Source organism: Marmota monax, unplaced genomic scaffold (genome assembly GCF_021218885.2).
Source record: "Marmota monax isolate L192 unplaced genomic scaffold, Marmota_monax_Labrador192_F-V1.1 WCK01_AAM20220418_F8-fsc00065, whole genome shotgun sequence".
NCBI classification, from domain to species: domain Eukaryota; kingdom Metazoa; phylum Chordata; class Mammalia; order Rodentia; family Sciuridae; genus Marmota; species Marmota monax.
The window spans coordinates 7,383,114-7,409,415 of record NW_026694038.1 but is presented as its reverse complement, the minus strand read 5'-3'; the positions used below and the strand labels follow the sequence as shown (position 1 = coordinate 7,409,415).

General features: G+C 37.6%; 2 protein-coding genes across 6 annotated transcripts in view; one reads left to right on the top strand and one right to left on the bottom strand.

Moving 5' to 3' along the window:
* Window positions 1–26,302, bottom strand: part of Gsap (gamma-secretase activating protein) — a 162,926-nt gene that overhangs the window by 20,097 nt on the left and 116,527 nt on the right. Inside the window, exon 31 of one of the 2 annotated variants that reach the window (XM_058585498.1) lies at window positions 4,181–5,555. The exons of the other annotated variant lie outside the window; for it this stretch is intronic. Coding sequence (XP_058441481.1) covers window positions 5,545–5,555 — 11 coding nt within the window. The 3' untranslated portion in view covers window positions 4,181–5,544. Of the gene's footprint in view, window positions 1–4,180; window positions 5,556–26,302 lie in introns of those variants that run through there. 2 annotated transcript variants of the gene reach the window in all.
* Ccdc146 (coiled-coil domain containing 146) overlaps window positions 1–26,302 on the top strand; it is a 140,191-nt gene that overhangs the window by 97,709 nt on the left and 16,180 nt on the right. For all 4 annotated transcript variants that reach the window (XM_046464099.2, XM_046464101.2, XM_046464100.2 and 1 more), the window contains 6 exons: window positions 11,171–11,228; window positions 12,952–13,128; window positions 14,814–14,887; window positions 15,672–15,899; window positions 16,960–17,146; window positions 23,633–23,728. In XM_046464099.2, the coding sequence (XP_046320055.1) occupies window positions 11,171–11,228; window positions 12,952–13,128; window positions 14,814–14,887; window positions 15,672–15,899; window positions 16,960–17,146; window positions 23,633–23,728 (820 nt within the window). The remainder of the gene's footprint in view (window positions 1–11,170; window positions 11,229–12,951; window positions 13,129–14,813; window positions 14,888–15,671; window positions 15,900–16,959; window positions 17,147–23,632; window positions 23,729–26,302) is intronic.

The following is a 26,302-nucleotide window of genomic DNA, read 5'->3' as shown; positions in this document are numbered from 1 at the left end:
GGTTCATTAGTTATTTTTCATTCTTGGTCCAATAATGACAGCAAAGTAGAAACCAAGAAGCAAACAAATCATGTAAGAAAGAAATGGAAGGATGATTTTAGCAGTGCATTTGGAATTCTAGAGAATATGACAGAGGGGCATGCAGGCAGGTTACTGAGAACCTAAAAAAATACAGCTGCAACAGATTTTATCTTCTAACCTTTTACTTTTAATTTTTTTTCTTGTTCCCCTTGTAGCAACTAATGTCTTAAGTTTAAAATAGGTTTCTCAGAGTATAATCCTCAAATAACAGAAAGAAAAGCACTTGAGATACTCATTTTAAAAGTAGATTCATCGCTGAAACTAAGGATTCTGAATTCTGCCCACACCTCCACCCCAGCTCCACACTTGAATTTTCCTTAAGTCCTACATGATTCTGATTCAAATTAGAATTTGAGAACGGTTAATCCCCCAAAATGGTACTCAGCTGCAGTTACATGTTAGGATCACCTGAATCTTCTTTTAGTAATCAGTCTGCACTTAAACACTTTCAGGAACCAGGATTGCTTAGCCTTTCTCAGTGACCAGTTCCAATTCTGGAAAGCTTCTACTCTGAAATGGTTATTAGGTTGGTTCAGAAACCTTCCTCCTTGCAACTTCTACCCATTCATGCTGATCCTACTCCTTATAGTGAAGGATTTCTCTCACCTGTGGCAATCTATTGGGCTCCCGCATTGCTTCTACACTCACAGACCCTAAAATCCAAAAACCTTCAATGACATAGCTTCAATTAAGACTATTTTACTGCAGGAAGCAAGTAAATCCTAAGGAGCTTTGATATTGAAGCACCCCTTGGTCCAGAAAGCTGAACATTTTTATATTTAAATTTTAATGTGAGTTTAAAAGGTTAGGAATTAATATATACCAAGAAGTACATACAAAAATATTTTGTTGGGGTTGGGGATATAGATTAGTTGGTAGAGTACTTGCATAGCATGCACAAGGCCCTGGGTACAATCCCCAGCACCACCAAAAAAAAAAAAAAAGTCTTGTTCCAGTAATGCCTTGCAAAAATGAAAATCAAAGGAGAAAAAGGAAAATTAGATAAAGATATTTACTATATCATTTTTTATAAAAGTGAGAAATTGAAGTAATCTGAGTTCTAGGAAACAGGAATATTTAAATAATTAGTCCAGAGGTACTGACTCTAGAGTCAATTTGAATGTCAGTCTAGCCTTGACTACCTGGGAAAATGCTTAACTTTTCAGTTTCTTCATTTATACGATGAAGATAAAAATTGCTTAGCAAGGTTGTGAAGATTAGAAATGATATATTTAAAATGCCTGGAATATAGTAGGTTCAATATGTGATAAATTATATTTAGGATTGTTTTATTATAGTATATATGCCCTAGAAAACCTTGAAAATAGCTATTAAATCATTAATTATGAAGTCTATTTAGCAACTTGAGAAAATAATAACTGTTAAGCAAAACTGGATTTAACTATACATACACATTTAATATAATCTTATTTAAAAATGGAGAAAATTAAAATGACCATCCATGGTGTGATAGGGGTAGGATTATGATCTTTCTCTCCTTATAAAAATACTTATCTTTTAAAGGAAATAGAAGTCAGTATCTCTTAATAAAAAGAAATTGCATAATAGAAATTTAATTAGCTTAAAATGTTCTATAAGAATTAGCCATATATATTTGTTTAAAGAAAAGACAACTTTATTTATTTACTTATTAATTAATTAATTCATTCTTTTATTCATACCAGGGATTGAATCCAGGGTGCTTAACCACTGAGCCCATCTTCAGCCCCTTTTAAAAAATATTTTATTTAGATACAGGGTTTCACTAAGCTTATTAGGGTCTTGCTAAGTTGATGAGGCTGGCTTTGAACTCATGAAGACCATTTTATTTAAAGACTACAAGTCCTATCTTATGGGATAGCTTCATGTCACCATTTTGAAAATCAAAGGCAATCAGGTTGCCTTTATAACCAAAAGATGGCAGCACATTACCACCCCCTGGTGGCAACATGCCTAACTGTAGGATCAATATATGGGAATTAAAATATCACCAATTTTTCAAACTCTAAAAGGAAAGGTGTTAAATTAAATTAAATATCATCAGCTCTGAAAATTCAGTTTCAGTTTTTGACCCAGAAAGTTAACTTATATTAAATTCAGTATGAAATATATTGTGGCCCTATCCTTAATCTACATTATTATAAACGAAATTTTATAAAAATGAAAGCCAGTGTGCATGCACATGCTTTAGCTCCCTGTTTCCAGATATACTGACTAGTGGATATAACCAGTGGGTCCTTGGTAAAACCAGCAGACCTAATTCTCCATGCATTCCCAATTTTTATTTTATAGCTGTTCTATATTTTAAAGGTTGTGTTAATCAGATATAGAAAACCTTAAGACTTTTTTGGCACTTAATAGTTAATCATTGAATGCAGAATAACAAGAAAAATGGAAATTATTACCCTTAGACCTCGTCAGGAAGTCCAGTGGACAAAAATGAATTCAAAATGTGGTTATTGGAAGAAAAAATAAACAAGTGATCATATCCAACCCACTAATCTTTATTTTGTTTAGAACATTCAGGCTAACTCTATTTGAAGCAATTTCTAAAATCTCATTTTGGCATTATGCCACATATGCCTAAGAGTTAAAATAAAAATAAAACATAAGTGTTCTCTTTTTTATTATTCTCATTGAGTGAAAGAAAGCCCATTTTCCCATTTACTGTCTGTACTTCCTAATAGTTTGTTTCTTTTGTTAATCTCAACTTGTAGTGATGACTGGTTTTCAGAAAAAAGCCTGGCATTTCTTTTTACGAATGGGAGTTATATCTTAGTGATAGATGATATTTAATTTAATTATGCCCTTGCTAACCTTCTGTCTTCTACATTTGTCTGTTTCTGGTAGAGAACTGTTGAAGTCACCCACTACAATTATATATTCTTCTATTTCTATAGTTCATCATTTAGGCCTTTTGTATTTTTGCCCTCTGTTGATAGGGCGGATGCCTGTAAGGGATCATTATGTTCTCTTGAATAATTTACTTCTGTGTTCTTGTGAGATGACCCTCCTTAGCCCTACTCACTTTCCTTGCTCTGTACTCTGCTCTGTCTGGAATTAATACAAGTGAGTATCCCTTTTTCTAAGTGCTTAGAACCAGATGTGTTTTAGAGTTCAGAGATTTTTGGATTTTAGAATATTTGCATAGACTTTACTGATTGAGCTCCCTAATCCAAAAGTTTGGAATCAGAAATTCTGAATATCATATCAGCACTGAAAAAATTTCCAATTTAGGAACATTTTAGATTATTAGATTTTCAAATTTGGAATGCTCAACCTGTACAGGGACTCCTGTTTTCTTTTGATTAAGATAGTATATCTTTATCCATCCATTTTATTTATATACATATACACACACATATGTATTTAAAATGAGTCTCATACAGACAACGTATATTTGAGCCTTTTTTCTTCCAACTTGTAGTCTTTTAATTGATATTTACCATGATTATTGATGTATTTGCACCAACATTTACCATATTTGTCTCTGTATTCTATTTGTCATCCTTATCCTTTGTTTCTTCTATTTGTCATCCACTTTTTTTTCTGCCTTTGGGGCTTTGAGAATTTTACACAATCCCCTTTTACCCTTCCTTAGCAATATCCACTGTACTTCTTTTTTTAGTGGTTGGCCTTGAGTTTGGAATATACATTTACAACTACCCAAGATTGCTTTCCATTTATACTACATCACTTCAAATACCTTATAATAATCTAACTCTTCACTCTTATCCTTTGTGTCATCATTATTTCCTATATATAAGCATAATAAATTCATGCTTATTTTTATAAGCATACATCATTGAATACAGTTGGTATTATAATTTTGAACAAATTATATCAATCGATAATGAGAAAATTGTTTTTGTTTTGTCTAAACTTACTCTCTGATGCTCTTCCTGTATATAGATCCAAGTTTCTAATCTATATCATTTTCCCGCTAATGAGCTTCTTTGAACATTTCTTGCAAGGCAGGTCCAATGGCAACAAATTCTTTGTATTTTTTTGTGACTGAAAGAGCCTTTATTCCTCCCTAACTTTTGAAGAGTAATTTCACATCGGTTTTTCCTGCCAACACTTTAAATATTTCACTCTGGTGTCTTTTTTTTTTTTTTTTTTGCATGGTTTCTGAGAAAAAGTCAGATATAGTTCTTTTCTTTGCTCGTCTGTAAATATGGTGTTTTTCCTCTAACTTCTTTCAGCATTTTTTCTTTGTCTTTTATTTTCTGTAATTTATATATGATAGTCCTAGGTGTAACTTTTTTGAGCATTTATCTTGCTTGGTATACTTTGAGCTTCCTAGATCTATAATTTGCTGTCTGACGTTAATGTGAAGGAAGTTATTATTGCTTCAAATATTTCTTTTGCTTTTTTCTCTTTTCTGTCTGGAAATAGGTGCATGTTTTGCCTTTTGTAACTGTCCCAAAGTTCTTGGATATTCTGGGGTGGTTTTGTTTGTTTTTCTCATTGCTTTTCAGTTTTGAAGGTTTCTATTGAAATAACTTCAAGAATGGAGATTCTTTATTTACCTGTGTCCATTCTACTAATAGTCTATCCAGAGGCATCCACCTAGCATTTCTTTATTTTTTCTTAGAATTTCCATCTCTCTGCTTATGCTGCCCATATTCTTGCTTGCTGCATTTCTAACATATAACATAATTGTTTTAAGTTCCTAGTCTGATAAATTCAAACATCCTTGCCATACCTTGTTCTAATGCTTGCTCTGTCTCTTCAAATGGGGCTTTTTGCCATTTACTATGCTCTGCAGTTTTCTCTTGATAGCCAGACATAATACACGGTGTAGAAAGCACTGCTGTAATTAGGGCTGCCGTGGTGATGAGGTGTGGCCCGGGGAGGCACTCTATAGTCCTGAGTGTGGGTTTCAGTCTTTTAGTGAGCCTGTGCCTCTGGACTCCGAACTGCTTGACTGCTTTTTCCACCCACCCCAAGCCCCTGAGACAGGATGGCTGGAGTGGGTTCTAGCTGGGGTCTAGTTCTTATCATCGTCTCGATGGCAAAATGTGTGACTTATGCAGTCGAGGGGAGAAATAAAGAATGTTCACATGCTTCTGCCTTTGTCAATGCTTTATTCACCTAAATCACTCAATACAGTTTCACTCTATGAGTTCTTAATCAAGAAAATGACAATCCTTAATGCTAGGCACTGCAATGACATAATCAATTAACAGCAAACAATTCTAGATTAATTAATTCACAGCAAACAATTCCAGATTAATTCTAAGTACTGCAAATATACCTAATCATGATAGGCTAATGACAGACATTCCCTCTGTGTGCTAAGCTCAAGTGCCAGATCTAAAGTCTCAAGCCTTAGGCTTTAAGTCCATCAGATGCACACTCAGACTGTGGTGATCAGGTCAGGAACCAAGGCAGGCTTCTTCTGGGGTGGAGCACTGGCTGAGGAGGTGGTCATAGGGAGAAGTCCTTTTCTCACCAGAGTCAAGAGGCTGCTGTAGAGTTTGAGAGCAGCGAGAACAACACAGAGGATCAGGCAGATGAGGAAAGTTGGGATGTTAGTTCAGGTCCCCATTAGGCTTTCAGGCTTGTGTGCATCAGTGTCGGCTGGCTGAATGTTCATTTGCTCCATTACTTATAACAAATTTGGGGGCTTTTGACCTCCCTTTCAATCCCTATCAGCTGCAACCAGGTCTCTCAGTTATGTCATTTACCCTGGTGTTAAAACATCTGGTCTGGTGGTCCCCATCCTGATATTCTCACCTTTCCCCCTTATCAGTGAGGACAGCATGCCAGAGATTTCACTCTGAGTTTGTCAAGGTGGGGAGAAGTGACTTGTTTGTGCCTGAGGGTCATACTGGAGGGCTCCATTAGGTAGGTGTGCCTGATGAGACTACAGGTTTCAAACTGGAGTTTTAAAATGGAGTTGCTTAGGCTAGACCTAAGGCCCTCCTTACAGTCTTCCATGTGGACTACTAGAGCCAACTAGTCAGTAATTTTATTTTTCCAAGGTGAGTGAAGCTCTAATAAAACCTCAATGGTTAGTCTCTCCTGAGGACAGGCCTAGGGGATTTTATCCTATATTCACCCCGAGGATCAGGTCAAGCTCATGAGGCAAAGCTCACAAACTCTGCCCCCTGGAGGTTTTGACTCTCAGACATCCACACTGAGCCTCCAGCAATGCCTCAGTTACAATTTAGATTTTTCTATCAACACTTGTGATTCTCTGTATTCGTCTATCTATCCCTCCAATTTTAGTGGCGGTGGTTTACCCTGTGACCTCATTTTCTTATGGATATATTTCTCAGTTCACTTGGCATTTTACTTATTGCTAGAAAGGAGTGGCAAGTGAACTCCTTGCATATAGGAATGGAAATCAGAATAGTTTTAGAATAGTTTGCTTTTTTTTTTTCTTAAACTAGTTTCTCCTCATCTTCTGTGTATGTAAATTCTGGAATCCCAGAAATCAGTCCTCAGCCCTCTTTCTATACCTTCTCCCAGAGTGGCCTTAAACATGGGTTCTGGCTCTAGGAACTGTAGAATAATTCCACTGTGTCCAGTATCTTCTACTAAACATAACTATGAAACTGGGTGAAACACATGTAGCATATATTTTCCTCTGAAAAGTAAATAACAGCAGGCATATTGAGGGAAATGATCCTGAAGTGGTGGTGAATTTGCCATTTTTCCCCTCTGATATCTCTTAGCCTGACTGTTACAGCTAAAATCCAGAAGTGGACATTGACCTGGGCAGACAGAACCCCAGAAAAAACTAGTTCTGGCTCAAAGATCATGAAAGGAACTCATAATGCTCAGAATGCAGACCCCGATTTTGGTTTTTTCTCCCCTACATTCTCTCACTCTTCAGCTCCCAAGCAACACTGAGGCAGCAATGACAGAGGCCACTTGCAGTGGAAGACCACAGGAGCCAAGATTCTAAGGAGAGGCAAACTTCACTATTTTAGAGCTATGATTCCCAAAAGAATAGGAAGATTCCCTTTGCTTATTTTTTCATTTTCTCTCTGTCATCCCACTGCTTATCTCCAGATATAAGTTCAGTTGCCAAAGTAGCACAGGCAACTAAATCTCCATTTTTCTGGCTGAAGGTTAAAAAGGAAGAAGATCAGAAGATCCAAGTCTCTAGGAAGTACTGAAGGGATCTCAGAGGAAGAAGAGCTTGTACGTGTGAACTCATTCATGTGTTCATGAACTTCTGGGCTCACCCTCAAGCTGAGCATTTGTGTATCTGACCCTAAACAGCTTACTGAAGTCTTTGAGGACTGAAATAAGGGAGTTCATTTCCCATATCCCAAACCTGTCCAGGGGGGCACACATAAAGGAAAAATCTGAATAGTACTGCAAAGGTGATGAAAACTGAACTGAAAAAAATGAGAGCCCCCAGAATCTTGACTGGACCTTTGACACAAACCTAACTAGGTCTGGAAACCAAAAATATCAATAGTTGTCATAGAATTTAAGTAAAATCTGGAATCTCATAGAATGTTCAAAATGTTCAGGCTATAATACAAAAGTTGTCATATATAAATAATCAGGAAAATATCAGCTTCCATGAGAAAAGACAAAAAGTAGATATCATTATTGAGATGAGAAAAGTGTTTGAGTTATGTGACAAAGAACTTAAAGCAGCTATTATATGCATACTCCACTGTCACAAGCAGTTACTATAGACTCAGTCTGAGGTGCAGTTAGATTTAATAAAATCTATTTTTATTAATGCTCATCACATTTCAAACACACATCCTAAGTCCTGAGTCTACACCCAAGGGTCCCAGATGCTCACCCGTGACATGTCTTAAGTCTGGGTCGCTGGAACTGGATCTGTGCCAGAGGAGTCTAGTGCAGGGGGGACAACAGCGATGGAAGTATCAGTCTTTCTGTCCTGATCCTGTTAGTCCCATCGCTCCCCAGAAGTCTGGGGTTTTTAAGTCCTAGTTCAGTTGTGCTTATAGCTGATAACTGGGTAAGGTCTGGGGTGTACATCCCGGGTGTAGACTCTTACATCACTAACTTAAGTCTATTTGGGTTCTGCAGTTTATCTAAGTATTGCAGTTCACAGTACATCATGGGCACATTGCTTATAGTCACTTATTTATTCAACACACACACTAATTAATATAATAAACAGTCAATAATCCTATAATATTTATGGTGCTTATATCATCCACAAACAATTCCAAACAACTTTGTAACAGTGGAAAAAACAGTCTCAGAAAACAAAACATGCCGCAGTCTGGCTGGGCACAAAATCACGAGCCACCACACAGCTTGTAGATTCAAACAGCAACTCTTTATTCCCGAACTCACACCAGCCGTCTACAATCACGTTCTGGGGAAATCCATGTTCTCTGCCCAAATCCACACCCACTGGGCTTCTGTCTCCCAAAAAATACTCTCTGAATCCCGTGAGAACTCAAGGGGAACTCAGGCAGCAGGATACGCCCTATTCCCAGCAGGAATAACCTTAAACCTGGAACGCCCTAAACCCGGATTATCCTAAACCAGGAACACCCTAAACCCGGATCCGCCCTGGTCCTTGAGCAAGGTCACCTTAGATGCAATGTCACTGCAAAATGTCCTATTTCCAGGAGTCCTTCCACTAAGCAACATGGGGTACACTGGCAAGGAAATTGTCATACCTACTTGGCTAATGGCTCCCAGCAAAAACATATAAAGAACATTTCCTTGGAAATTTTAGAGCTAAAAGGTACAGTAACTAAAAATTTAACTTAATTGATGGGCTGAATAGAAGATTGGAGATGATAGAAGTTATTTAACTTTGGTAAATAAATAGAAATTATCCATTCTAAGCAACACAGAGAAAAGAGATTGAATAAAAATGAACAGCATTAGGCATGCATGAGACAATACCAAAAAAATCTCATGTTATCACAGTTGCAGAGAAAAAAAGTATGAAGTGATGAATAAATATTTGAAGCAATAACCATTGAAAACTTCCCAAATTTGATGACATAAACCCACAGATTTGCGGAGCTTGATGAACCCAATCAGAGTAAGCCTTAAGAAATACTTTCCAAATGCATCTTAATACAACTTCTGAAAGCTAAAGACAAAAAAAAAAAAAAAAAAAAAAAAACTTGACAGGAGCAAGGCGTGGAGAAGCTTCAAGAATGATTCACACTCATAATTTTGAAAAGTGACCCAAGTGCCATGGACTGAGAGGAAGAATAGAAAAACAGATCTCAGGGGGGAAGATAATGAGTTGTAATTTGAGGGGATAAGAAGTCAGACTTCAGCTGGGCTGTTTAGTAGTAACACATTTTCAAATGTCAGTGGAATCACTAAACTCTGTTTCTAGCTCCCAGCAGTCCAGTGCAAGTCACATCCCCTCCATCTTTTAGCTTTGGCAACTGGATCCCTGGCCTTCCCAGTTCAGTGTGGCTGGGAAGACGAATGGTCTTTACTCCCATTCATTGCCAAGAATTAGTCGCCATCCAAATGCAAGGAAGGCTATACAATGTAGACTTCTTGTGTATCCGGGGAGGGAAAATGGCATAACGAATTCATGGCAATGTGTTTGTCACAGGGGTCGAAGGCAGATTCTTATGAACCAAACACCCATGAGATAAAAGTATAAGGTATGCACACAGGGTCTTCCTGTGAATTCATATTGGAGTTCCTAATAGTTTGGAAGGGAAATAAAAGAGGATTGTTCTCAAGTTTCCACATGTAATACTCCTTTACACTTGCCTCCTGGCCTATCTGTCCTTCACCTGAAACATCCATTGAATCCCTTGGATATCCACCACCCAACCACATCTGCAACTATGTTCCCCTCTAATATTATCCCTCAGGAATTCAGTCATCACATAAAACTAAAGTGAGTTCTTGAAATAACCCTTCTTCACATCTCTGAAAACAACTGTGTAGTCTTCCCTTCCATGACTTACACCAGTTTTTTTCTCCAATCTGGATATAGAACAATGTGATGCAATAGGCCATTCTGAGGAAGTTATATTTCCATATGCATAGGCTTCTCATTTAGCATATAAATTATGCTATTTCAAATAATAAAACAAGGAATAAAACTAACTTCAGTCATTCTATGGATTCATGTGAATATTTATTGTGTGCCAACTACATGCAAATGCTTTTTTAAAAAAATTTTTTTAGTTGTAGATGGACACAATACCTTTATTTTATTTATTTATTTTTATGTGGTGCTGAGGATCGAACCCAGTGCCTCACATGTGCTAGGTGAGCGCTCTACCACTGAGCCACAACCAGAGCCCCATGCAAATGCTTTTTGAATCATGGCAATACAGTGGTAAACAGGACAAAGTCCCTGCTCTCATGGAGCTAGGTTTTCTGCTGGCCAAACTGACAAATACATAATGTAGTTTCAGGTTGTGATGGATAGTATATAGAAATTATAGCAGGACAAGGAAAGAGTGATGTAGAATGCTGTTTTAGATAGGATGATCCAGTGCCTCTGCAAGAAGGTGACGCCAGGTAAAGCTCTACATGAAGTGAAGAGTGGCCTGTACAGAGATCTGTGGAAAGAGCAAGCCAATTGCAAGGATCAGAAAAGGCAAAAGTCTTGGGGTAGGAACAAGTTTGGCAAGAAGGCCAGTGTGACCAGAGCTAGAGGGTAGCAGGCAGTAAGACTGGAGAGACAATGTATGCAGGGCCAACTGGGCTTCCCTATGGTGCTGGGTGGTAATTCACTTTCATGAGCAAGGTTGGAGGCAGGCAAGGAGGGCCAGTTAGGAGGCTGTGTCAGTAACCCAGGTAGGCACTAGTCCTCCATTGCAAGTAGTATAAAGAAGGCCCAGAGCCTGCCTGGAAGGAGCCTGAGTCTAGAGGGAAGGCTGTGCTCCCTAATAGTTATAACATGCTAAGAGGACTTCTCCGCTGGGTGTGTGTACTCAGTGTTGTAGGGGTGCTGAGGAGAAGGAAGTGCCTCAAATGGGCCCAGGAGAGTTGGCAAGCCCATCATAAAGAATGGACATCAGGGTGCTTGCAGATAAACTTGGGAACAGACTATGAGAAGAGAAAATAGAATGTTATAAACACAGAAAGAGCTTGCTCTTTTGTATGTTCTCTAACTTGATTTCTTTTTTCTTTACAGTTTAAGAGAAGAAAAGGACCTCATGTTAAAGGAATTTGAGAAGATACCTAAGCCAGGAGTAAGTATAGATGATTTAGAGTTTGTCAAATGCAGCTAGATTCAAACATCCTTTTATAAGAATCTTCATCACAATAAACATACCCTGAAACATTTGAAGACTGAAAAGTCATGACTATTGAAGGTGTGGAAGACAGTATCTATGAAACTGTAAATATGAGTGGTGTCTATCATAGGCTTTAGCTATTTTGCATCTAATCATTTAGTTCAACAATATCTGCTTTGTTTTTGTTTCCAAAAAAAAAGGAAGGTTTTATGTTGAGCACTTAAAAATATTATTTTTGCTATAGCTCATACCCTACCTAGCTTTCTTAACTCCTCAAGTTATTACAATAACATTTTTTAATAAAGAAGATGTATTACTTATCTATTCCTGCATAGCAGACCATCCCCAAGCTTAGTGGCTTAAAACAACAATAATTCCTTACTTTCTACAGTTCTGAATTCTTCAGGTCTGCGCTGGCTCATTTGGGGCTTGTGTATGTCAACCCTGCACCAGGCTAGTTGGTCTAAGGTCATAGTCACTAGTTGATCCCATGATAGTAGAAGAGTTTCCAGCCTCAGGAGAGGGCAAATTCCAACATGCAAGAACATTTTGAGCCTCTGTTTAAACCATTTTGTGTAATACCTCAGTAGTCAAAGCAATTCACATGGCCAATTCTGGAATCAAGATATAGAACAATAGGCCTTTCCTTTTAATAGAAGAATAGCAAATATATATTACAGAGAGGCATGCACACCCTGAGGAATATGAGGAATTTGTGACCATTTTTTCTACCTTAGATAATAAGTAGAAAGATCATCATGCATCAAATATTGCATTTGCTTTCTGAATGGTTATATTTTAAAATTATGTTGATGATTTAATTCCATGGCTAGCCCACAAAAACCTATTTAGCATTTAGTAAAATACTATTAATTGTACATAAATACATCTAACCACTGTTTGCAACACAGATTTTATAAGAAAAAGCATTTTGAATTTTAGTTTCAGGTTGTAGATTACTAATTTTACTCTTTCCTGGCAGCAGTGGAAGGAGGGACCTACTCAGAAATCCCAGAGCAGGTTAAACAGACCCATCTACTTAGACATTAGTATCATGTATCATTTCTGAGTATAAGAAGGCTTTTTTTCTCATAAGTCAAGCATTATCTGGATAATAAGCCATGGGAAATGCAATCTATTCTGAGTCTGGGGTAGAGGACATTTGGGGAAAACATAGAAGCTAAAGAAATAATAGTAATGAGAAAGTGGGACAGTTAAGAAATGGAACGAGTTGGACACCTCAAATATGAACCCTTTCATCTTCAGTTCCCATGTGTGACTCCAGTTAACCATAAGCCAGATAGTCAAAGATTATTTGCAGCTGATTTTGTCAAATCCCAAAGCTACTAGAAAACATAATGGACATTGTCATTAATGTTTTTTGGTATGAAATAAAAATTGACTCAGAAAAGGGAAACATTTAAAAACTGAAGCATTAGTTTAAAAAATTCAAATAAAATGTTTAATTAAGCATGCAGTATAATTGTCATGTCCTTGTTGAAGACAAGCATAAGTCTTGTCTTCAGAAAACATAAGTTACATTTAACTCTGTAAGAAAACATTCATGCACTTCAAAATAAATATAATCAAAAAGATAAAATTCTGTTTCATTCCATTTTTACATAGATAAATGTTTGCTCAGACTATATAACCTGATAATTTTCATGACTTTTTAAAGGAAATGGAGAAGAAGATGAGAATACTCAGAGACAGCACTGAAGAATTACGTAAAGAAATAATGCAGAAAAAATTAGAAATTAAAAATTTGCGGGAAGATTTGACATTTAAGCAAAAGCAATTAGTAAAGGAACAGAAGGAACTAGAAGAATTGCTGGAACACCAGGTTGTCCTAAAGGTATGGTGCTTATAGTTTAGGAATATTTGAACACTGTACCTGCAAGGATGTAAAAATACCTTTGTATAAGGTTAACTACATAGGTTTGACAAAAAGGGATACTGTCTCACAAATGTGTGTTTTGGAGGATCCTATCAAACTAAACCTAAGCTCTGAGAATTCACAAAAATACTCTGGAGTGTTTGATAGATACTATTGTTTTAATTTAAAGCCCTGGCTCTGGGAGACAGGCCTCTTTAGACATCATCAAATATTTTTCAATGTTAAAAAAAAAGTGTCACACTTTTGCTTCCCTGAAGAGCAACCAAATGTCTAACCTCTTGTGTGTATTTGTGTTATCTTATCCTTGTCTATTTAATCCACTTCTTGTCCTCTTACCATAAAAATGATAAGGGGCCTGTATTTATATTTTAGGAGATAATTAACTAAAATTCACATTTTAAGAAAAATGTATGATAGTAAGTTTCAAAAAAATAAATATAACCTAGAGTTGCTTTAAAAATAACTATTTTTAGAGTTATTTTTATAACCATCTGAGACCCATTGACTTAGAGGACAATTCTGGTGTATTTTGACCTCTTTTTCCTTGAGTCTAAGAGCGATTGGTCAACATGTGCCCAGCTGTTGCCTGGAATAGAGAAACTAAGCAGAGATGGATTTATCAGGAACCCAGTGAAGCATAAGCTTCAGGCCCCTCACTTATATGAACCTCTTCCAAGGGGCCTGAACCTAATTTACTATTTGCAAGTTTTTACTCTTTTATTTGAAGAGGGTCTCCCAAGTATAAGTTTCAGTCTCACAAAACGTGGACTTGCCCCAGAATTGAGCAAGGTTCCACTGAAAGATGTTCTGCCACAGTGATGTGTTCAACCTCCATGCCTATGTGTGACTGCAGGTCCCAAAGTCCAGTGTGATCCTCAGGCAGGAAAGGGCCCTAATGTAACCCCTGTCATGTACATGTGACTCTTGGGCCTGAAATTTCCATGAATCCACAGACCATAATGGAAAGTGGTATTAGATAAACTTAACTTCTGATCTTAAATTTAACTTCTTGCCATTTATTCTCTATTTAGACTGTGGGGGAAAATGGTTTAACTTCTAGCATGAATCTTAGGCAGGGTTCCATAAAAGCAGTCCCTAAGATATTTAATAATTGAGGGAGAGCTCTCAGAAGGATCCCACAGGAGCAGGATAGAGCTGGGGAAGATACAGGGTCAAAATATGGTTTCTACAGTAAAAGAACTCTTGTCTTAACTTGACCCCATGGAGTTCCCTACATCTTGAATTGTATGGCAGCCACTTATTGCCCACGGGCAAGGGGTATGGGCTGTTTTACTGACACTTAAGTCATTGGTCACAGCCTGTCCCCATCTCCACCTTACCACCCCCCATACCCTGCTCAGCCAATGGCAATACAATGGAGAGATTAACATGAGCTATTGGCAGGTGTCCACTGCAGCATGTGTGGGAAGAGCACCTCCATAAAGGGAATCTGAGCAGAGCTCCAAAAGTCTTTGTCACATTCATTGACACCCTCTTTAAGACAGTAACAAATACTATCTTATAAGATCAGTGTGATAGCAAGAATTCTACATATTATAGTTCCTTTTTCTATCTCACTTGCTTGTCTTGATTGTTTCTGGTCCAAGACTACATGATATAACATAATTGAATTTCTTTACTAGGATGAAATGGTCTACCATCAAACTGTTCCTGTACAGATTGTAAAAGAGATTGAAAAAATGGCACGCAGAAAAGTGTAAGATTAATGCTTTTATTTTGAATCTTTCCCAGCCTAACATCCCCCAAGTAATGTGAGCACACTAAATCAAGACAACTAATCACTGGACACATCAAATTAGTATCATCATTTAGAAATATCTGCTTTTGGCCCTGTCTCGGCTGTATATATCAAGTTCTTTAAAAGAAAGTTGTACAGCAAATTGCTATCATTCTTATTTATTTATGGGTCAAGATTCTGTTTCCAATTTATAAATAGTTTTTATGGAGAACTTCAATTGACTTTAACAGAGGTAGGGATACATTATTTAAGCTGGTTAGAATTTCATGGTTTAGAATTATGTTATCCAGCCAGCAGCCCAAATGATGGTAACTCTTCACTTCATGAGGATATGATACCCTCAGACATTCAGAACAGATTTGGATTCAGAGGTCGTTGAAGAAATTCTCAGGGTTTCAAAGAACCAAAAAGAATAAAGATTATTATGGAGAAATAATATGATAAATCTGCTGACTGATCTTAAAAGAGGAGGGGGAAATGAAATAGTAATGGTTCCAAAAACCAAGCTCACCAGCACCAAAGTTGAGAAATTCAGGTCAGTCCCAGGAAGCTAGTTAGGATGTGGGTAGAAGTAGAGGAGACAACAGGATCTGGGATCTGGGAGGAAGTAGGGAAGCCTGGCATATTCTGCCTTCGGTAGCACTTGGACACACCTCTGACATCACTGAATTAATGACTAACTCTTTTGACAGGTTTTGAGCATGGGCTTGAAATAAGGTACTCTTGTGTGTGTCACTTACAGAGAAATGGAAAAGATAAATATTATCTTGGAACTTGAAGTCAGAGAGCTAAACGACTCCCTAAAGAAAATTGAAAACAAAATTAGTGCTGTAGTAGAAGAGAAGGAGGATGTAATGAAGGAAGTTGAAGGCAAAAGAACCTTGCTTGAAGTCAAAGAACGAGAATATAACCAACTAGTCAAGCTATTGGAATTAGCCAGAGAGAATGAAGCCACTTCGCTAAGTGAAAAGTTAGTTATATTTATGTGTGTTGTCATCTAAATTTTTTCTTCAACATATAAGCATCGATTCAGAACATACTCTCAAATGGTTTTATGTTGATTAAGTAAGCGTTTTTACTCTTTTTTTCTTTTTATTTGTGTGTGGTACTGGGATTGAATCAGGGGCACTCTGCCACTAAGCTACACCCCAAGTCCTTTTATTTTTTATTTTAAGACAAGCTCTTTTTAAATTATTTAGGACATTGCGAAGTTATTGGGGCTGGTCTCAAACTTGTCATCCTCCTGGCTCAGGCTCCAGAGTAGTTGAGATTACAGGCATTAAAAGAATTTTTAATCAGTTTTTACTATTAATTAAAAATGTTATTGGACAGTGGATGTAGCTCAGTGGGAGAGTGCTTACCAAGCATGAACAAGGCCCTGGGTTAAATCCCCAGGACTGAAATAAACTAAAATATAAATTTATTATCAATAAAGCGTTTTGAAGTACCTTTTCCATCTTTTACTCATACTTTTCCTCAATTCTCTGTGACCAAATTTTAAGGACAAAATCCATTGAAGTTTCTGAAATGTACTTCCAGACAATTATATCACTGGTGTGTGCTCTACAGTTCAGAGATTTTACCAACCAATAAATGATGTTTTTGAAGTAATCCTGATTTGTTTTTCCTAATAGAGACAAATTCATGGTGTGATTCTTTAGAAGAATTTTATTTCCTATTTTTTTTTCCAGTGCTGGTGATTGAAGCCAGAACCTCATGCATGCTAGACAAGTACTCTACCACTAAGCTACATCCCCAGCCCCAACTTACCATTTTTAGATAAAATTTTAGAGAAAGTAGGGGCTTCTCTCTCTGATACTCTGTTATTACATTTGGGAGTTTTATAAAACTTTAATTCAAAATGATACAAGTTCACAAACCTGGTAACTTTGAGCATTATTTATAATTTGTGATTCTAACATGAGAATAGTTTTGTACATATATACTGAGATACTGTCTTGATATATTTTGAAAAATGTGTAAGACAGCTGATAACAGATCATTCTCATTTTCTCCCTGTACCTGGACAGAGGGATCTTAGATCTCAATATACGAAACAATGTCATCGACAAGCAGAACTACCATGATGAGTTTTCTCACAAGCAAAGAGAGAAGGAGCGAGATATTCGAAATTTAAAAAAGATGGAGATGCTCTTGAAAGTGTCCTCAGATTCACTTACTCAAACTCAAGCCATGTATAAAAGGCTTCAATTAGAGGTGAGTGCTGCAAACTTCTGTCTGGTTTTTAAACTGAGTGCCATCTTTTAAAGTAAAAATATTTGGGGAAATTGTTTTGCTAACTATAGAGAAAGAAGAAGAAAAGTAACAGGGAAAAAACAGTTTTCAAATGCATCAGACCTAGTATAGAGTTTTTTGCCCTATGTTTTTCAATCTCTTTTTCTTGCCCAAGACCAGAGAAATGTCTTATTTGGATCAGATATCAGCCTGGCTAGGGAATTAATTTAGCCATTTAGTTTTAGAAGACTAGAGGTTTCACTTCAGGGTAGGGCTGAGTGCATCACTGTCTTTATAAGTTGAGAGATTCAGAATGGCACCATGGCAGACTATGTCCATTAAGGACCAGATCAAATCATGTATATATATCAAATCATGTAAATGTGGTCAGTTGGTCTGTACCTCCAACTAGCCAAGGCAATCCGGATTCCAACATTGTTTTCCTTTATTTAAACTTTTTTAAAGGCTAAAGAAATTTTTATAGTTAGGATAAGATTATGAATGTGGCTGTTTTATTACAGTGGAGAAGACTACATCATCAGGCCATATTGATGAACCTCAAAATGTTTCTCAGGACCCACTCTCACTACCTGAATGACTACAATTGCCCACTGGCTATTTTCTGTAGGTCCTATTCCTTCCATGTCCAATCTATACTCCATTTTTCTACTAAAATAATGTTGATGAATATCACTCACCTATGCAAGACATTCAATAGGTCCTTTTTTCACATAGTCATAGAAAGAATTGGGAGGAATCATAAAGATCATATGGTCCAATCAAGGCAAACAAGTATCACTCCAAGAATCAGCGCCATTCATTTGGTGCCAGCTCCTCATAGTGACCATGTTGCCAAGGATTCTGAGGCCCAGCACTGCCTTGTCAGAAAGGACCTCTGTAGTCAATTAGAGATGTCTGTTCCAGGCATGGAAAGAAAGATTTTCCGTGTATTTCCTACTCCTCATCAAGTTCCCTTCAAATTAAGTGCTATTCCTTCAGTTGGTTCTTTTGCTATCTCTTCATTTCCTATGTGACATGCTTATAATACTATTACTTGAGTTTTCAGTTTTAAAACTGATCTTTGTACATTTCACTGTAAAAGAGAAGGATATGGCTCTCTTTCAGATCCCTGTTCTCCATGTACACATTTCTTGTCACTCCATGATCCCAGTATGCTCAAGTCATAATTTCAGTTAGTTCAGAATTTAATGTTTACATTGTTATGAACATGTGAAGCCTATGCATACCTGAGCCATGTTATATTATATAATTGCCCTTTTTTTAATAAAACTTTACACTCTCAGGAATTTATAATCATCCTGTTTTTTCTTTTGTATATTTTCCTGTGTATTTATTAGTTCAGTCCCAAGCCCCTTCTCTCCAGTTGCATGAATTTCCTCTCAGTGTGTTAAAACACATTTGATAGTCCACGCATTTAATTTTCTTGAAGAAATCATTCCTGAGCCTTGTCAGTGGCCTCTAGCAAAAGACAACAGGAATGCTTTTATAATCGAATGGGTTGTTTAATCACTCATTGCAGCAAGGGAGAACACATACCACAGGGAATTGTAGGAGGTCTCAGCAGAGGGAATTAGAAAGGAGTAGAGGGTATTAGCCACACTTGGACTTGTGTCATGTGATGTGGGAAATGGTGTAAGGAATGAGACTTAGCTTTGAATTTGGATGTTGTCAGGAGATGAGAGTAATTTTATGGTTGAGTATCTTAACAAATCTTAGAGAAAAGACTAGATGGAGGAAAGCTGTAATTGGTAAAGACTGTAAGTGGGGGATGTATGCTGTTTTGTGGCTTGGACAACATTCATGTTTTTGTCTGTATTCAAAAACAATTATGAAATGGTCTTGTTTTTGTCTTGCTCCATCATAATCACACAGTGGCTTTGTCTGAAGTTGATGTTCTGTGAAATTGTTTAGGATCAACAGAACACCAGGGCTTAGCTGTGAGTGCGCAGCCAGCTCCTGGATATCAGGGCTGCTAATCTCTTTCTCAGCCCTCTGACCTGTTACTAACTCATTTCTCTGTGTGCCTACCACCATGCTCATTTGGGGAGCCTTCTCTACCGTCTTGGTGATATGCTCTATCTCCCTTCTGCGATTCCTTATTCCACAGGTCTATTTCTTTTTCACTACCTTTTTTGGGAGGATACATGCTCCCAGCAGCTTACTGAGAAAATGAGACTGGAAGGAGTTTTTAAAGACTTTTCATGTCAGAAAATGCATGATATAAAATATTTTTCTTTCACACTAGCTGTACATATAATTAATAGTTTAACTGGATATAGAATTTTAGGTTGGAAATAATTTTCCATCAGCACAAAGGCATTGATCAATTATAGCTTCTGAAGTCACAGTTAAGAAAACCTGGTATCATTCTGATTCTGGATCTTTATGAAGACTTTATTCCATGCTGGAAGCTTTTTGGATCTTAACTTGCCACCAGAATTTTTAAAATCTCATAGGGCTATTCCCCCATGTGGGCTGCTTTTTTTTTTTTTTTTGCGGGGGTGGGGGTTGCTGGGAATTGAACCCCGGGGCACTCGACCACTGAGCCACATCCCCAGCCCTATTTTGTTATTTTATTTAGAGACAGGCTCTCACTTGGTTGCTTAGTGCCTTGCTTTTGCTGAGGCTGGCTTCGAACTTGTAATCTCCTGCCTCAGCCTCCTGAGATACCAGGATTATAGGCATGTGCCTCCGTGCCTGGTGGCTTCTATTTTTATTTGTTTCTCTGGGTACTTGGTTGTTTTTTGTGTGTGGAAACATGTCATTCAGTTCTGAGACTTAGAACTATTTCTTTACTTTTGCCCCCTCCGTTTTGTCTTTTTGATCTGCTATGAGGGGGCTTTCTTCAATGTTTTCTTCTAACCATTTACTTTTTCATCTGGCTCTTATATTTTGTATTTCCATAGGCTCTTTTTTTTTCTCTCTGAATTTTTCTTTTTTTATAGTATTCTTATTCGTATTTAATATCTTCTCTTATCTCACTGAACATACTAGTCATGATTTCTACTTCTTCCTACAGGAAGTTTATTTTCTTTAAATTACTTTTTCCTGGATTTTGTTGTTTTGGTTTGATTATTTTGATCTCTTTCTTATTAAGAACTTTCCTCCAATGGATGGTGATCCTTGGCTACCTAATTATATTTAAGCATGGGACACTAGAAATCTAACTAGGCTCTGACTCCAATGGTAAGACTTATAGATCCATCTAGCTAGACACAGAGTGCACAGGAATGGCTCCTGACTAAAGAGTAGTTTGCAGTGGAATGCTCACATTCTCCAAATATTAACAAATAAAAACTATTTATACTATGACTACCAGCCACCAAGTTCATAAAATAGCACCCATGAATATAAAACTAAAAGAAATTAAATATATTAAGATACTCTCCTTCACTGATTTAAAGAAAAAGCTCAGTTATTGTCCTAGAACAGTTTCAGTAAGATACTTCCTCTTTGACATATGACTTTTAATTAGCTTGGCCACTACCCACAGCTGGCAGTACTTGAAAATAGGAGTCAGGCCAGTCGCTCCCTGAAAACTTCATACTTGCATGCAATCCAAGAAGGGAAAAGATTAAAAAGTGAGTGTGCAGATGGTTCTGGCTAGTCTTCAGAATTTATTTTCCCCAGAGACAGTTTGATTCTCCTATGGTTTTTGACTCTTTAGAGATTTTTCCAGAAACTCAAGATACAAACCCCATGGATATTTGGAATGTTTTTGAAAAATATCAAAGCATTACCCTTAACACTGAGGTTTCCTGATATCAAATAATCAGGATGTTTACAGCAACAGAATAATGTCTAATTTCTTTTATGAAGTTATGGATGGAAAATCTGTTGGGAACCTTTGGTTGACATAGTAGCTGGTGGGTATGCTCTCATATTTTTTTGTCACAAGTTTATAAAATTTCCTGGTCCCAGACAGTATTTATGTGCCGATTTGCTTACCCCTGGGAACAGAGCATGGGAAGCAGCCCATTCCTAGTCCACTGGTAGCAGAGAATGAGTTGGAACCCAGGATGCTTCCTGGACTTCCTCTGCCCAGAAAGGCTTAGCTCCAGTTTCCAGTGGGGAAAATCAAGCTCTTTCTCACTGACTTCTTACCTGTTCCATCAAGTCTCTCCTATAGACTTGATCTCTCCCTTTGCTGATCTCCTATAGCAATTATCTGTTCATTAAGACCACAAGAGTCTGTATATTGTTACATGGATCTCATAAGACCCTGATTCATCTCCCTAAGACAAGTATGTGTTCTTTGACAACTAGCTTTCCATGTAGGCATGGGAAGCAGGACATCACTGGCCACACAAAGCTAAAAAGATGTTCCTGCAGATACACAGGTTTATGAAGTGTCCAAAGACACTTCAACTACTTTTTTTTTTTTTTTTTGGATTGAACCCAGGGGTGCTTAACCACTGAGCCACATTCCCAGCCCCTTTTTATTTTTTTATTTTGAGATAGGGTCTCTCTAAGTTGCTTAGAGCTTTGTTAAGTTGCTGAGGCTGGCTTTGAACTCACGATCCTCCTGCCTCAGCCTCCTGAGCTCCTGGGATTACAGACATGCACCATCATGCCCAGTGACACTTCAGCTACTCTAAAACAGTAGCTTGACTCTCAGAAAGATCTTGTTAGGTGACTTTAAAATCACTAAATAGTATGATATTCCCCTCTTGGAACAAGTTTTAGCCACTATTCAACCTTGGTGCCTGGAAGTATATGCTGTCACAGGAAGAATGAGCCACATCAGATTAGTCTCATATGCTTCTGTTATAATGGTCCAAAATCAAGTAGGCCATACACACCCCAAGGTGTCCCTTCCTGTGGCCTCAGATGGCACCCCTTCCCTTATCAGTTGCCATGTGTCCTTCTCCTCATAAAGAATCTGTCAAGATCATTTCAAATAGGGCAACAAAAATTCATAGACTGAGCTTTTGCTCTCTTCCCAAAGAACTTAAACACAGGGGGAAAAACAAACAAAATTTAGGTATCAACAAAAAAAGAGGCTTTTCTTTTGTGTAAGAACTTTGTCATCTCATCAAACTATTGAAAAGATTCTCCACTTCTGTTGGTGGTTGGGTCTGTGTATCCTGCAGGCCTCTGCAGCCAAGAAAGCCTGTTTTAGTGTTAGCAGCTAATCACAGCAGAGGATACCTATGGACATTAGCTCCAAGTCGCAGCCAGCAAAGCCTGATTCTTCACTACTATGGAATGATGTGTTGCAACTCTGAGTGGCAAGCTGTGTCCTCCAGTGTTGCAACAGACCCCAGCAGCTCACTGCCAACTTCTTTTCAGGTTCTTGTCTTCCAAATCCAAAGAATAAAGTTCACGGGACAACAGAAGGCAATAGTGAAAGGAATAGGATTTATTCAAGTGTGAAACTCTCACAGGGGCAAGAGGGGACCTGATAGCAGGTTGCCACTTGGGTATGCTAGTCTAGGGGTTTCTATAGCACTTGAATCAACACTATTGGTCCAAATTTATGCCAATCAGGATTTGGAAAACTACCAGTGCCATTGGTTAGTCCTGCGGTCCCTTTCAGGTCTGCCTCACTTCCCTTTTCCCATGGATTGTTGGGAAGCAGGAGGTTGAGGTTGTCAGATGGTGGATGGTCAGGGTTCTGGGCTGTGGTGCTGTGTGGAGTGGGCATCTGCACCAGGCCAGGTTGGGCTATCTCGGGGCTCTTTGTGCCTCACGCCCGTGCCAGCATGATGGGATCTGCGAGACTGCTGTCTGTGCTCATTACCTGTACATAAGTTCACCCAGTCTATAGCTCTGCTACCCTGGGACAAAGGCTTGCCTTCACTCCTATCTGAAAGTATCAAACTATTCCCACTATTAGTAATAAATAGTTTACATTTTTCTTTAACCTATAAAATTACATAAATGAACTCACATTTTATAATATCACTTTCGAATAGTCATAGTATATGCATGTTTTCAAAGTGCTGAAGCATGAGTTAGAGAGGTAATATGATGTTGTATTAAGATCACAGCTCAAGATTCACTGCCTGGGTTTGCACCTGTACCATTAAGGCAAATGACCTAAATGTGTTTGTGCCTCATTTTCCTCATCTGTTCAATTGGAGATAAATAGTATTATCTACCTCATAAGGTTATTGTAAGGATTAAATAAGAACATACATATAAGCCCTTAGAGTTTTCCAAGCACCTAGTCAATGCTCAATAAAAATAATAATAGATATTAGTAAGATTTATTTGTAAATGAATAAATAAAATATTTGCAGCTGGTGAATAATGAGTGCTTGACATTTCTTCAGGGTTATAGTTTGCTATGACTTTATAGAAAGTGTTCAGCATAATAAGCAGTTCCTATAAGAGGAGAACATGATTTGCCTGCCTTTTTCAGAAAGTATGTAATGGGTTTGATTACATGACATCAAAGATTGCTTTTTTCTATAAATACCTGTTTTAAATTTTGATTTCCAGATTGAAGCAATCCCTAAAGATGATTCTGTATTACCTGAGAGAAGGAAAGAACTCCACAGGGAAGTTGAAGTAGCTAAGAGGAATTTGGTCCAACAGGTTAATATTCTCATTTAAGTTTCTATCTCAGAATGGTAATATGGTTGTCATAATGATTCTCTTTTTTATTTTTTAAAATTTATACATAACAGCGGAATGCATTACAACTCTTATTACATATATAGAGCTCAATTTTTCATATCTCTGGTTGTATACATAGTATACTCACAACAATTCATGTCCTCATACGTGTACATTGGATAATAATGATCATCAGGGCTGGGGATATAGCTCAGTTGGTAGAGTGCCTACCTAGCATTCACAAGGCCCTTGGTTCAGTCCCTAGCACCACCAAAAAAAAAAATAATAATAATAATGATCATCACATTCAACCATCATTAATTACCCCATGCCCCCTCTCTTCCCCTCCCACACCTCTGCCCTATCTAGAGTTCATCGATTCCTCCCATGCTCCCCCTCCCTATCCCACTATGAATCAGCTTCCTTATATCAAAGAAAAATAAAATTCAGCATTTGATATTTTGGGATTGGCTAACTTCACTTAGTATTATCTTCTTTAACTCCATCCATTTACCTACAAATGCCATGATTTTATTCTCTTTTATTGCTGAGTAATATTCCATTGTGTATATATGCCACACTTTTTTATCCATTCATCTATTGAAGGGCATCTAGATTGGTTCCACAGTTTAGCTATTGTGAATTGTGCTGCTATAAACATTGATGTGGCTGTGTCCCTGTAGTATGCTGTTTTTAAGTCCTTTGGGTATAGACCGAGGAGAGGGACAGCTGGGCCAAATGGTGGTTCCATTCCCAATTTTCCAAGAAATCTCCATACTGATTTCCATATTGGCTGCACCAATTTGCAGTCCCACCAGCAGGGTATGAGTGTACCTTTTTCCCCACATCCTCGCCAACACTTACTGTTGTTTGTATGCATAATAGCTGCCATTCTGACTGGAGTGAGATGAAATCTTAGAATGTTTTTGATTTGCATTTCTCTAATTGCTAGTGATGATGAACATTTGTTCATGTGTTTGTTGATTCATTGTACATCATCTTCTGAGAAGTGTCTCTTCAGGTCCTTGGCTCATTTATTGATTGGGTGATTTGTTTTTTTTTTGTTTGTTTGTTTGTTTGTTTTTGGTGTCTAGTTTTTTGAGTTCTTTATATACCCTAGAGATTAGTGCTCTATCTGATGTGTGAGGGGTAAAGATTTGCTCCCAAAGATGTAGGCTCTCTATTCACCTCACAGGTTGTTTCTTTTGCTAAGAATAAACATTTTAGTTTGAGTCCATCCCATTTATTGATTCTTGATTTTAATTCTTGTGACACAGAGTCACAAGAAGTTGGGGTCTAATCCCACATGATGAAGATTAGGGCCTACGTTTTCTTCTATTATATGCAGGGTTTCTGGTTGTATTCCTAAGTCCTTGATCCATTTTGAGTTGAGTTTTGTGCATGGTGAGAAATAGGGGTTTAATCTCATTTTGTTGCATATGGATTTCCAGTTTTCCCAGCACCATTTGTTAAAAAGGCTATATTTTCTCCAATGCATGGTCTTGGCACCTTTGTCTAATTATAACATAATTGTAGTTTTGTGGGTTAGTCTCTTTGTCCTCTATTCTGTACCATTGGTCTACCAGTCTGTTTTGGTGCCAATACCAAGCTGTTTTTGTTACTATTGCTCTGTAGTATAGTTTAAAGTCTGGTATAGTGATGCCTCCTGCTTCACTCTTCGTGCTAGGGATTGCTTTAACTATTCTGAGTCTCTTATTTTTCCAGATGAATTTCATGATTGCTTTTTCTATTTCTATGAGGAATGTCATTGGAATTTTGATCAGAATTGCATTAAATTTCTATAGTGCTTTTGGAAGTATGATCATTTTGATAATATTAATTCTGCCTATCCAAGAGCATGATTTTATTTTTTTAAGATAGGATTTCACTGTATTGCCCAGGCTGGCTTTGAACTTGTGATCCCGCTGCCTCAACCTCCCACATGGCTGGGATTACTAGTGTGTGCTCCTGATCCAGCTTATTGTGGTATTTTTAATTGTGCTCCATGAAATCTCATCAGTAAAAGTCATCAAGCAAATATCATTCTGTTTAATGTGGCTGTATTTCCTTCTCTATAAAGTTTTTCTCAGTGCTGGAGATTATACCCAGAGCCTCACACACATTAGACAAGTGCTTGACTACTAAGCCTACATCTCAAAGTTCACGCCAACCCCACACTAAGTTTGGGGCAGGGGGGAAAGGATGTGTTTGATCTGGTAAAATGTATACAAATCAATGAGACTTTAAAAATAAAAGGACTATTGACTACTTTAAAAATAAACAGTAACATGTGCAGTGGCACACATGTATTCTGGGCCAGCCTGGGCAAATTTATGAGATGGTCTTAAGATAAAATAAAGGACTGGGGATATGGCTCAGTAGTAGAGCTCTTACTTAACATACATGAGGCCCTGAGTAGAATCCCCAGCACCAACACCACAACATAACAAAATTTAAAAGGCTGGAGATATAACTCGATGATAGAGTACTTGCCTAGCACATGCAAAGCACTAGGTTCAATCCCTAGTACTGGGGGGGGGGGGAGTAAAATTT